General features: G+C 49.8%; 3 protein-coding genes across 3 annotated transcripts; 2 read left to right on the forward strand and 1 right to left on the reverse strand.

The window, feature by feature from the left end:
* Positions 1–2,837: 2,837 nt before the first annotated feature.
* CCM_08296 (uncharacterized protein) lies at positions 2,838–3,992 on the forward strand (the record flags this gene model as incomplete). The annotated part of the gene is made up of 1 exon (XM_006673435.1): positions 2,838–3,992. The coding sequence occupies one exon, from the start codon at positions 2,838–2,840 to the stop codon at positions 3,990–3,992; it is 1,155 nt and encodes a 384-aa protein (XP_006673498.1).
* Positions 3,993–4,760: 768 nt separating this feature from the next.
* On the forward strand, positions 4,761–6,317 carry CCM_08297 (N2227-like protein; the record flags this gene model as incomplete). The annotated part of the gene is made up of 3 exons (XM_006673436.1): positions 4,761–4,970; positions 5,036–5,302; positions 5,361–6,317. 3 exons carry the CDS (start codon positions 4,761–4,763, stop codon positions 6,315–6,317), a joined length of 1,434 nt encoding a protein of 477 aa, XP_006673499.1.
* Positions 6,318–6,381: 64 nt separating this feature from the next.
* CCM_08298 (uncharacterized protein) lies at positions 6,382–7,635 on the reverse strand (the record flags this gene model as incomplete). The annotated part of the gene is made up of 1 exon (XM_006673437.1): positions 6,382–7,635. One exon carries the CDS (start codon positions 7,633–7,635, stop codon positions 6,382–6,384), a length of 1,254 nt encoding a protein of 417 aa, XP_006673500.1.
* Positions 7,636–12,254: the final 4,619 nt, after the last annotated feature.

The following is a 12,254-nucleotide window of genomic DNA, read 5'->3' on the forward strand; positions in this document are numbered from 1 at the left end:
GATGATGCCACATGCAAGTCGCAGTGGGCGTGGGACCGACCAGCAGGATGCAGCACGAGTGATGGTACCTTGGTCTTGGTGATATTTTATTCCTGGTAGATGTACTTGATCAGCCCATTTATATCTAGATATGATGTTCCCACTGCAAGTCAGCAAGTCCCGTTCTCCGCGCATTTTTTGATGCCGACATGTGATTGCACTCGGTTGGTGAGGGGTCAGTTTGGAGGACTCTGCAGGGCTCTCGCTGTCAGTGCAAAGTTGTAGCACGGTCGGTCACCCATTTAAGTCGGGTATAAAAGGACAAATATTCCTTGACCAATTTTCGGTCATCATTCATCATTGCACATCTCGAGGGCTACGTCTTTGGCTGGCTGATGTGCCTTGAGGATGGAAAAGGGAGACGAAAGGAGTTCTATGCCCGCATAAGAATTTCAGAGCTTGGGATAGGGCACAGCAATTGTTGAGAGAGTGCGGACACGTCCTCACGATGAAGACATATTCTATTGACGCGTATTTCGCGCCGAGGCACACAGCCAACTGGTAGACCTACGCAATGCACGTATGCCATCCGTTGCGCGACGAAAATGGATAGGACGATTGAGCGCTAGTCTGTGACGGAATGTACAGCCCCGAGCGAATGGAATATCATTTGCTGTTGGCCGACCATGGCGATGGTCCTGATTTTACGACCAATCTCGCGCCTTGTAACCAGGATCGTCATTCGCCGAGAGCAAGCATCCATTCTGTGTCGGGCCTGCACAAAAATAATACTCGGGAGTGGGCTTTCGACAAGATGACGTTGGCTAGTTCCTTTTCAATGGAACAGTTTAATACAGTTGTGGAAATCTACTCGTTCAGGGCACAAGCAACGACATCAATGGTCGACAGCAGGCATCCATTCTGGGCGAGGCTGAGTCGCTAGTAGCGGACTAGTTGCATGAGAATGCTGTTATGCTTAAAACGAGGGAGCGAGTGTAGTGTCATCACCATCTTTTTAATAATGCGCTGTAATATAGACGGTGGCTCACATCGCCATGTTCTACCACGTACCTAGACGGTTTCCTCTACTGCGTGCCATGACGGCTGTCTCCGATGGCTGATGCGACACCAGCAATCGCCAAGGCAAAAGGGGTCGGATAACGGCACGATGAAAAAAAAAAATTCTGAGCGAAGCAGCAGCGCAGGAACTTTTGACGATGCAGGAACCCAACTGCTGCATCATGGCGGTTGTGAGATGCCGGAAAGAGTTGATACCAGCTGAACTTGTCCCTCAATGTGGTGCCTGGCGCTTGCCGATGCCTCCTGCAATGCAACAATCCCATGTCGCATTCATCGCTGCTTGTTCTCCGACAGAAAACAAAAGGGTGCAGCGTCATCTTTGCGAGCCACTCACACTTGTACGCAGACGGCCAAAATTGTGCAGAGCCTGCCCGCATCATGCGCACCCGCCCGGCCGTCTCCGAACCGTGGCCACAAAGCGCGGTCGCCGCCAGCGGCATTGCCCATGTCGGGTTGGTCGGGCAAATCGTTTGTTTTATTTGACAGCGTTGTCGGTACTTGCCGTATTTTGCCCAGCTCAGGCCTCCGCCAAGCAACCCGTCAGGTCAGCGTACATGGTCTGCTGGCCTCGTGCTCGAGAGGAGGCCCCGGGGCGAACCAGGGGGCTGCCGAGTCTCTGGGCGGTTGCCTTTTTTTTTCTTTTTTTTTTCTCTTCTTTTCTCTCCGATTGGCGAATTTGGCAAATTGCCTCGGCAGGTGTGTGTTGATATTGCGGCGTGCTGACTGCCCATCCTTCTGTAATGGCTTCTGCATGCAAACACCACAATGCTGCTGTGCATTGCATGCATTGTATTGCTGCAGGACAACCCATCAGCCGCGGCTGCGCTTGGCCTGTGTAACCATTCGACGAAGGAAGGAAGAAACATGAAAAAAATCCCCCGTCATCTCCCACGCCGGCCGCCTCGTTGCGCTCGTGTTGAACCGACGACGAAAATGTCCCCGAAAGGGTGTGAAGAAGATGTGTCAGGCGTTGCTCTCCTGTCCATTGAATTTCAAACACGCAAACTTTGGCAGGAAACGAGAACAAAAGTGTCCGGATTCGGGCCGGGCCCGATCGACACGGTGCCTTGCCGCTTCCGACCTGGTCCGCGGGCGTCATGCGAGGCTGCGCAGCGTCTCCCCGCCAGCTGAAGAGGGACCAAGCCCAATTTCGTCTGGTTTTTTTTATTGCCAACCACAAGGCGTAGTCCGAATTGCTCATGCGTGTACGACAAGTCTGACGGCTTATTCGCCCTATCGTGTCCCGTATAGACAGGGTCTTGTTCTGCCCCCTCCCATTGGCTCCCCGAGCCCTCGGACGCTAGCTCATGCGAGGCTGTTTCGCAACGCCAGCCAGCAATTGTGCCTACTCAATTCGCCGGCTAGTACAACATCTCATTGGTCTTGGCCTGCAATGACTCCCCCTCAGCGGTCCCGGGCTCACCGGGCCCCCTGCTTGCCCCGGGCGCCGCGATGCGATGACTGTAGACGGTTTTCTGGGTGTGACCCGGCACATTTGCGAGGGGACCGTTTGTCGAGGGGGGCACGCGAGGGTACGCCCTAGGCGTTTCCTAATACAGTCTTGTCTTGCAACACGGGCTGTGCTTGAGCTAGCGGTGTCATAAGGCTGGACGGCGAGGCTAGACCTCGGAGCGGAACGTCAAGAAGATATAAAAGCATTGCTTGCTCCTCAGGTTTCTGTTTATGATTCCTCACGAACAAAGAAACAAAGACATCACAGCAACTACTACATCAGAAACTCCATCAGAAACTACAACTACACCGAACAACCACCACACATGGCTACCACCAACAGACCTCTTGACGAGAGCACCGCAACTCTCGTCTCCCCAGACGACCACCTCAATGCCAAGGACCTCCTCAGCACACCTACCATGGCCTCTACTGGCATGAGCTCCGGCACCGTCAGCGACGAGGAGCCCTCCACGCCGGAGCCTGCTGCCGACGACTCGCTCCCCGTCTCCGTCCAGTGCGGCTGGCCGCACGGGGGAGAGCCTCCCGCGTCGAACAAGACACTTGCTGCTCCCGGCCCCGAGGGCCAGCCGCCCTGGGGCACCAAGGGTTTCGCTGTCGCGGGTGACGGCAGCTCCGGCTGGCCGAACCTCGACGGTCCCCACGACAAGAGCGTCGTGACGGCCAAGTCTGGATGGCCGCACATGGACAGCCCCCACGACAAGAGCGTCGTGACGGCCAAATCTGGTTGGCCGCACATGGACGGCCCGCACGGGCAGAACCGTCAGGCTGAGAAGAGCGAGGAGCTCTCCGCGGCTGGCGATGGCAGCTCCGGATGGCCGAACCTCGACGGACCCGAAGACAAGAGTGTCTCGGCGGCCGGCGACGGCGACGGCAGCTCTGGCTGGCCGCACATGGACGGCCCGCACGAGCAGAAGACACACGTTGGAGAGACCGACGAGGAAGGCCATTTCTCAGCGGCCGGCGATGGCAGCTCCGGCTGGCCGCACCTCGACGGCCCCCACGACAAGAGCGTCGTAACGGCCAAGTCTGGCTGGCCGCACATGGACGGCCCGCACGAGCCCAAGGCGCGCAACGAGACAACGCCCGCCGAGGATGTCGACGCCCCAGTGACAGTCCAGTGCGGCTGGCCCAAACAGCCTGGCCCTGACGACGAGTCCGACCCTGCCAAAAACCTGCCGCGCAACGGCACCGACAACGCAGGCCCGGAGCGTCGCAAGCCCGGCACCGTCGGCCCTGAGGGACAGCCTCCCTGGGGCGTCAAGAGCCTAGCCGGCGGCAACGCAGGCCCAGAAGGCCAGCCCCCATGGGGCGTCAAGAACTTGGCGGCCGGTAACGCAGGTCCTGAAGGACAGCCTCCATGGGGTGTCAAGAGCCTGGCCGCCGGCGGCAACGCGGGCCCCGAGGGCCAGCCGCCGTGGGGCACCAAGGGCTTCGATGCGGACAAGGCCGACGCCTAGGGACGCGAGGCTGGGAGCAACAGGGCACGCGACGACGCTGCTGGTCTTGCGTCGCTGCCGCGCTGGCTGCGCTCAGCCTATCAGTACCCGCGCCGCGGCGAGTAGGGTGCTGACGTGTATGGATATGAGTGATGGATACGACTAGATGGGCTTAGAACTGGATTCGCAAGAACGGATTGTTAGTGTTTGATTATTTCCTTTTGATTATTTCTTTTTGGTAGTTTATAGTTGAATATTTGATTGAATTAGATTTGAATGTTTGAATGAGACCGTTTCGCACCATACGCCAGTGATCTGCTTGATCAATTGAGTAAAGTCAGTTCGACAACTATATCCCTGTTTCTGTCGTATTATTGCCAACGATATTATCCAGATAATCCTCGCTGCCCACAAAAGTAGAGGGCTTGTGTAAGGCATCCTCGTCAGCTCGATCAGTCTACTGTCCTGCCAGACAGTGTGTACGTGCCACCTATCCCATTGCAAAATCACCATCGGACTTGCTAAACAAAATTTAGATTTTAAGTCTTCATTATACTACCTTATTTCTCTGATATTTTCTAAATTTCTCTCAGCCCATACATACCCTGTCCTCTGCTGCATATTCTGCCGCCGACCCGCCGAGATTTTTTCTTTGGCTTCAGCGCAGAACCGATTTTTCCTGCACCATCAAGGTCCCCCCAAAGCAGCGCCACACGGCTTGGCAGCAATACAAAACAACTCGATACGCTTCAATCCAGCTCTTCTCGCTCTCCCCGGCCCATTCTTGCCATGGTGCAGCGCGACAATCTCTTACCTGTGGCCTTTGGCGGGGTGCTCATTTCCCTCGTCATGATGGTCGCGCTGCCGTTCAACGTGCTCGTCGTCGGCGCGCTCGCCACCTTTTTGCTCGGCATCTTTGGGAGCTACTTTTCCGGTGATGCCATGGGCCGCGTCAAGTCGGCCGTCGCGTCGACAGAGATTTTCGCCGAGCAGATTCCGGTAATGCCCCCCCTACACCCGTGAGATTCTGTTTGCCCACGCTAACCCCCCTCCTCCTCGCCCAGTCGCAGACGACACACGACGCGGCGGATGCCATTGACATGCTTGAGAGTCTGCAACGCGCGCATGAACCGCTCCAGGGATCGCGCCACGAGGCCGAGCGGGCGCGCCTGATGCTGTCGCTGCGGCGCGACCACACCTGGTCGTCCACGCACCCGCGTCACCGCCTCCTCGACGCTCTCGTCGGCTACCAGAACTACTACGAGCGCCAGCTGGTCGAGCTGGAGCGTTTCCGCGGCTTATACAAGCACGTGAGCCGCAAGCACAAGACGGTAACCTCCCATCCTCCCTTCTCTTTCCTTGCGCGAACGGGCCAGTTAACACGCACAGCTGCTCGACCTGCACATCCAGTACTCGACCAAGTTTGACCGCGTCGACGAGCACCTCGTCCTCAACCAGCGGCTCTGCGACAAGATTGTGCAAAATGCGCTCGCCTACTACCAGATCCCGCCGCAGGAGCTCAAGAAGCACGCCTTCGAGCTCGCCTCGTCGGGCAAGCGCGCCGACAAGACGTCGACGTCGCAGGCGCTCAAGCACTACGTCCGCGACTGGTCGCCGTCGGGCGCCAACGAGTGCGCCGAGACGTTCCCCGCGCTCCTCGGCACGCTCGCGACGCTCTTCCCGGACCGCGCGGAGCGCCCCGCGCCGCTGCGCGTGCTGCTCCCCGGCTCCGGCCTGAACCGGCTCGCGCACGAGGTCGCGCGGCTGGGCGGCTTCCAGGTGACGGCCAACGAGTGGTCGGCGCACATGAACGTGGCCTACCGGTTCCTGGAGACGTTTTCTGGCGCCAACGCCTCGGCGTGCCACCCGTTTGCCGACACGTGGTCGCACCACGTCACCGAGGACGACATGCTGCGCGTGATCCGCTTCCCCGAGGTGCCCGTGGACCGCGCCGCCGTGCTGCTCGTCGAGGGCGACTTCACCACCGTCTTCCACCGCGAGGCCAGCCAGTACGACGTGCTACTAACGTACTTCTTCATCGACACGGCGCGCAACCTCATGACGTACCTCGACACCATCGCCACCCTGCTCCGCCCCGGCGGCTACTGGATCAACCTCGGCCCGCTGCTCTACGGCACCGGCCCGCTCGTCCAGCTCTCGCTCGAGGAGCTCGTGTCCGTCACCGAGACGATGGGCTTCACGTACCTGGACACGGACGAAAAGTACGGGCCGCTGACGATGCCGGGCCGCACGGTGCGCGGCATGCGCGCCGTCTATAGCTTCGACGATAAGGCGCTCACTACGAGCGCGTACAAGGCGCAATTTTGGGTGGCGCGGAAGCAATAGGCCTTTTTTTACATGCAATTATACCAAAATAGACTATATTCACATCTGCTCCTTCCTTATTACATCATGTTTCCCCTTCCTGAGCCTTGACGCCCGCATCGCCGACCGGCGCAATGACGGTGTAGCTCATCGCGCTGCCCCGCGGCTGCACGCCCGTCGTTAGCAGCAGCGGCGCCATGCTGCCGTCCGCCGCAAACAGGAGCTGCGGGCGCTCCCGTCGAAAGAACTGCGTCGCGCTGCCGTCCTCGTACCGCACCGTCGTGTCAAACGCCAGCGACCGCTCCGCGAGCGTCCACGGGCCGGCGTACTCGCGCGCGTACGCGTGCCGCCCCACGCTCGGCCCGTCGCCGAACCCGCCGTCGGCGGCCAGCGAGTGCGTCAGCATGTGCCAGTGGCCGCGCTTGTCCCGCCACACAAAGGGGTCCTCGTTGGCCTGCGGGAAGAGAGGGTCCGGCTGCACCCGCGTGTACGGGCCGCGGTGGCCGCCAGCCGCCACGGCAATGTTGATCTGCTCCCGGCCGCGGCAGTCGTATGGGCACCCGCGGTACGCCAGCAGAATGGCGCTGGTGCTGTTGCCAGCCTCGTGCAGCGGAAACGCAGACGGGTTCGTCACATCGGCGTCCCAGTCCCCGCTGTCCTTGCCCTGGAACACCTGTCTCACATCGGTCCATGTCCTGAGGTCCTTGCTCGTCTTGAGCGCGATTCCGCTCTCGCCATTATTCGCGTTCCCCGGGCCGCACGTGAACTTTTGGCCCGTGCACTGCGGCGCCACCTCCGTCGCGCAGCCGATATAGTACAGCAAGTACGCCTCGTCGGCCGGGCTGTACACCACGGTCGGGTTATGCGCAAACGTGCCCGCGACCTCGTCCGCAAACGCGTACGGGCCGGCCGGGCCGGCGCGCGACTCGGCGCGCACGACGCGCGAGTACGGCGCCCAGTCGTCGAGCCCGCAGCCGTGCGCAAACTCGGCGGCGAAGAGGTGGTGCAGGGTGCGGTCCGCCGGGTCGGGCACGATGCGCGCGCCCCACGAGGACGTGCCCGCCGCGGTGCGGTTGTAGCCGCTGCCGGGCCGTGCCGGGCGCAGGTCCAGCACGCCGCAGTCGGCGGCCGTCCAGCCGGCGTCGCAGAGGCACGTGCCGGCGCGGGTGTCGCAGAGGCCGTTCAGGCTGCAGTCGGTGTCGGTGGCGCAGGATGCGGCCGCGAGGGAGGGGGGAGTGAGGAGGCGCGGGAGAGCTAGACGGATAGTGGCGAGGAGGCGCTTCATGGTGGGAGCTGTTGCGTAGGCTTGGATGAGCGAGTCGGCGATGGTGGTGAGCATGGCGGATGCTAGTTGGTGACTGCGGGGGATTGGGGTATTTAGGAGGCCGTCATAGTATGATCGTAGAATTTCCAGGGTATACTTCATACTCATTATTATCGAGATGGATGTGTCACCAAACGGGTGGATAACCCGACGGCTATTTCTCCACACCCGTAGGGATTTTCTGGGGGATCTACATGAAGCAAGCAAGAGCCGACATCAACTATTCAATATGCTACTTTACAAAAGTAGAAGAAAGCGCCTTAAAGAGCTGAAGCTTCTAACGGCGCGACGAAGAGCCACGGTTCGACTCGTGGTACTCAATGGCCCAGCGGTTGGGCGTCGCGGGCGCGACCAGGTGCTGCAAAGTCGCCAGAATGGCGCTGTTGGTGGTTTCCTGGCGGGCCGCCTGGGCCTGCATCATTCCCTATCGAAACATGAGCGGTTGACCAAGGAAACAGAGTGTGAACATACCACCAGCGCACCGAAGTTCTGGTCGATGCGGGTCAGTCAGCGCAAGGGAGTTGTCAGCAACCGGAGCGACAACGGGCGCGGCCCCAGGAGTGCTGGGCAGGCAGTATCTCACCTGAGGTACCTCAGTGAGTTCGGCTGAGGGTGGCATCCCTCAGCCAACGTTACCCCACTAATTTCTAATATACACTATACAAAGGTCAATTAGTATATAACTAGTTCCTAATCGGTTTATAACTAATTACTAATCGGTTTATAACTAATCTAGTTATATTAGTAGTTAGGTTAGTAGTTAGGTTAGTAGTTAGGTTAGTAGTTAGGTATTTAGGTTAGTAGTTATTTAGGGTTAATAGTATATAATAATAGTTAGTTAGGGTTAGGGTTAGATATATTGTATATATATAAAAGAAATAGGGCTACCTTATCTAAGGGATGCCACCCTTAGCCGAACTTACTAAGGTACCCTTAGGTAAGGTGTATCCATAGTGCTAGGCGTAGGCGTAACGATAGTCGGGTTTAATAGCGCCTTATTACTACCTCTATAGGGTGCGGGCCCATAGGCCCACTATCCTAGCCTAGATAAGGCTATAGGGTATAGGGTATATAGTCTAAATAGATTATCTTTATCTTTATATAGTCCCTAATAAATTAGTAGTAATAATTTAAAAGATAAGTATAACTAAAGATTCTATTAAAAACTTATTATAACCTAGTTATAGAAATTAAAAAAATTAAAAAATTATTAGGTATTATATATTTACTTTATAACTATTAAGCTTACTAGCTAAGCCCCCTATTTACTATAACCCCTAAATAACTATATCTAGCTATATAGAGTAATCTACCTATATTCTATAGAATACCTATATCCTAGTATATATAGCTTATTACTATTTAGAAGAACTAGCCTTCTTTAAACTAGATAAAGTAAAATTAATATATCTTACTAGTTTAACTACCTATAGATAGTATACTAAAGACTAGATATAACTACTACTAAAAATCTTAAATATAAAGATAGCTAGGCTTCTAAAGTTATAAAGATCTTAGGTTATAATATACTATTATAAGGAAAAGGCTAAGCTAGTTAAATAACTAGTATATAAGTTAGTAGTATAAAATAATTATTATAATTAGGCTATTATAGCTTTTACCTTATATTAAAACCCCTTAAATAGTTTTAGTTAGATATTATTATACTTTAGTAATTACTTAGTACCTTTATTTATAAATATTAATAAGGAAAGCTAATTAAAGCTAGTTATATCTTATAGTAAATCTAGATATACTTATTAGGATTATTTCCTAAGTAATAGCTAAGACTCTATATTAAGGATTTAAAAGAGTATATATCCTAACTACTATTAGATTAGATTTAAAATAAATAGGTATATTTAAAGTAAATATAGAAGGAGAATAACTTATAATAATATTTATAGTACCTAATGTTTTCTATACCTAGTGCTATTAAAATGCCCCTTATAAATAAACGCCTTTCCTTCTTTTCCTATACTAGCTTATTTCCTCTCCCCTTACGAGCTTTAAACCATTAGGTTCTAAGCTACCACTCCTTAATGTATTACGGCTATAGCACGACGAGAGATAAGCCCGACATGCCGCCAAGAGGCCAAGCGAGAGGCAGAGCACGCGGACGCGGCCTTGGCAGACCGAGCGTCCCGGCCGCACCCGCACCATGGTCCGCACCATCCGCACCCGCGTCCGCACCCGCACCAGCCTGGATAAGGCCACAGGGCACACAGTCCGAATAGATCATCTTCATCTTCGCACAGTCCCTAAACAGCCTCCATCATTTTTTAGGGTCTTTGTAACAAGCACTTAGAGGTGTGAAGGAAAGCTACCCTGTAGCTCCCACCCAATAGAGATTGATCAGCATCCCTTTGTTGTTTTGCTCCGTTATACGAGCTATGGGAAAATCTATTTCCATCCGTTTGAGGCCCCTTGCGCGGTTGTTACATCAACGTAGCTCGACACCTAAGCGGACTGTCGATCGCACAACAATATTTAGGGCACGCAAAGCCACCCACAGACTAGCCAAATACATCATCATCTTGCCTTGAATTGCACTACGCACAACAATGTGGTAGCAACACCATACAAGGTCCAGGTCATCAAATTCATCAAATTCCTACAATTTTGTTTTCTTTCCCCCCACGCACGTATAGGTAGTTTTGTCCCACTAACGTCCAGTAGTGCTTGTCGGATAGGCTGAAGAGAAATGTGGCCGCGCCGTAGAGCACCTATCTACATTCATCGAGGTGGGTATTCGCCCACATCGCTTAGGGTCGCCAGGGCCTAGTGCATTTCCTAGAGATAGAGCATACGGCCGCCTATATCGTTATCGATAGAGCTCTTAATAAGCTTAAGAACTATTCCTCCTATCTAGTCTATCTCTCTATCTAGTCCTTATTACTACTCTATATAGAAAATAATAGAAGCTACCTTATATATATTAAAACTTAGCTAGTATTAATAATACTAGTATAATACTAATAATTTCTTATTTATTTTTATTATTTTTTATTATTTATTAACTTCTTTTTTTAATTTAATTTATTTATTTAATTTAATTTATTTATCTTATTTCTTTTTATAATACTCTAAGTATATAATCTAAATTAAATTTAATTTAATATCTATAATAATAAAAAGCCTTAATATCTAGAGAGCTATATATAGTATACTATAGGTATTAAATATATAGTAGCTAAGGATTTATAATAAGTATAAATTATATAGGATAACTAATTAGCTATATATAAGGGATAAAGGCGTAATTATATATACTATAAAATTGCCCTAATTTTTCCCTTTATAATGGACCCACTTTTACTTACTAAGGATAACTATTATATAAGTTATAAGGGAGTTATATAACTAGAGATAGAGTATATAGCTGCCTATATTGTTATTAATAAAGCTCTTAATAAGCTTAAGAACTATTCCTCCTATCTAGTCTATCTCTCTATCTAGTCCTTATTACTACTCTATATAGAAAATAATAAAAGCTACCTTATATATATTAAAACTTAGCTAGTATTAATAATACTAGTATAATACTAATAATTTCTTATTTATTTTTATTATTTTTTTATTATTTATTAACTTCTTTTTTTAATTTAATTTATTTATTTAATTTAATTTATTTATCTTATTTCTTTTTATAATACTCTAAGTATATAATCTAAATTGAATTTAATTTAATATCTATAATAATAAAGAGCCTTAATATCTAGAGAGCTATATATAGTGCACTATAGGTATTAGATATATAGTAGCTAAGGATTTATAATAAGTGTAAATTATATAGGATAACTAATTAGCTATATATAAGGGATAAAGGCGTAATTATATATACTATAAAATTGCCCTAATTTTTCCCTTTATAATGGACCCACTTTTACTTACTAAGGATAACTATTATATAAGTTATAAGGGAGTTATATAACTAGCTAGATACTTTAGAATGCCTTTAATACCTCTAACGCCTCTTTGGATACTTTAGAATGTCTCCTTTTAGATACTCCGAAATACCTATATTAGCCCTATATTAAAGTATTTAGTAGTTATTAAGAAGCTAGAGAAAGGTCTCTAAAGCCTCTAGCTATAAAGTATAGTAATCCCTCTATATAATTTATATATAATCTTTATAGCTATTAATACTATAATTCTTCTTCCTACTTATATTACCTATTTAATCTACTTTTCCTACTTATAACTTATATTTAATAGACCTTCTAATTACCTTCTACTCCTTCTATATAAGTATCTTATATACCTTAATACTATAAGGCGAAAGAGGTAACTAAAGTTACCTTAAAGATAAATTAGTTATAAGATTAATAAGACCTATAAGTAAGTTAAACCTAAATTAAGATTCTAAGTAAACTTATAGAAATAAGACTATCTTATATAAGTTTTAATTAGTATTTAAATAGTATTTAAACTCTAATTAAAAGGATAGATTATTCTTCTTTTAGTTATTATAAAAAAGGAAGAATATTTCCTAGTAAGAAAAAAAAGGATAAGCTTTAATCTTAATAAGTAATATAATCTACCTTTTTCCTTTCTACCTTTCTACCTAATCTAATCTAATTATTATTATTTTTTTATTTTATTTTTTAATTTTTCTAATTTTTCTAATTTTT

The sequence above is a fragment of the Cordyceps militaris genome (genome assembly GCF_000225605.1).
Source record: "Cordyceps militaris CM01 unplaced genomic scaffold CCM_S00007, whole genome shotgun sequence".
NCBI classification, from domain to species: domain Eukaryota; kingdom Fungi; phylum Ascomycota; class Sordariomycetes; order Hypocreales; family Cordycipitaceae; genus Cordyceps; species Cordyceps militaris.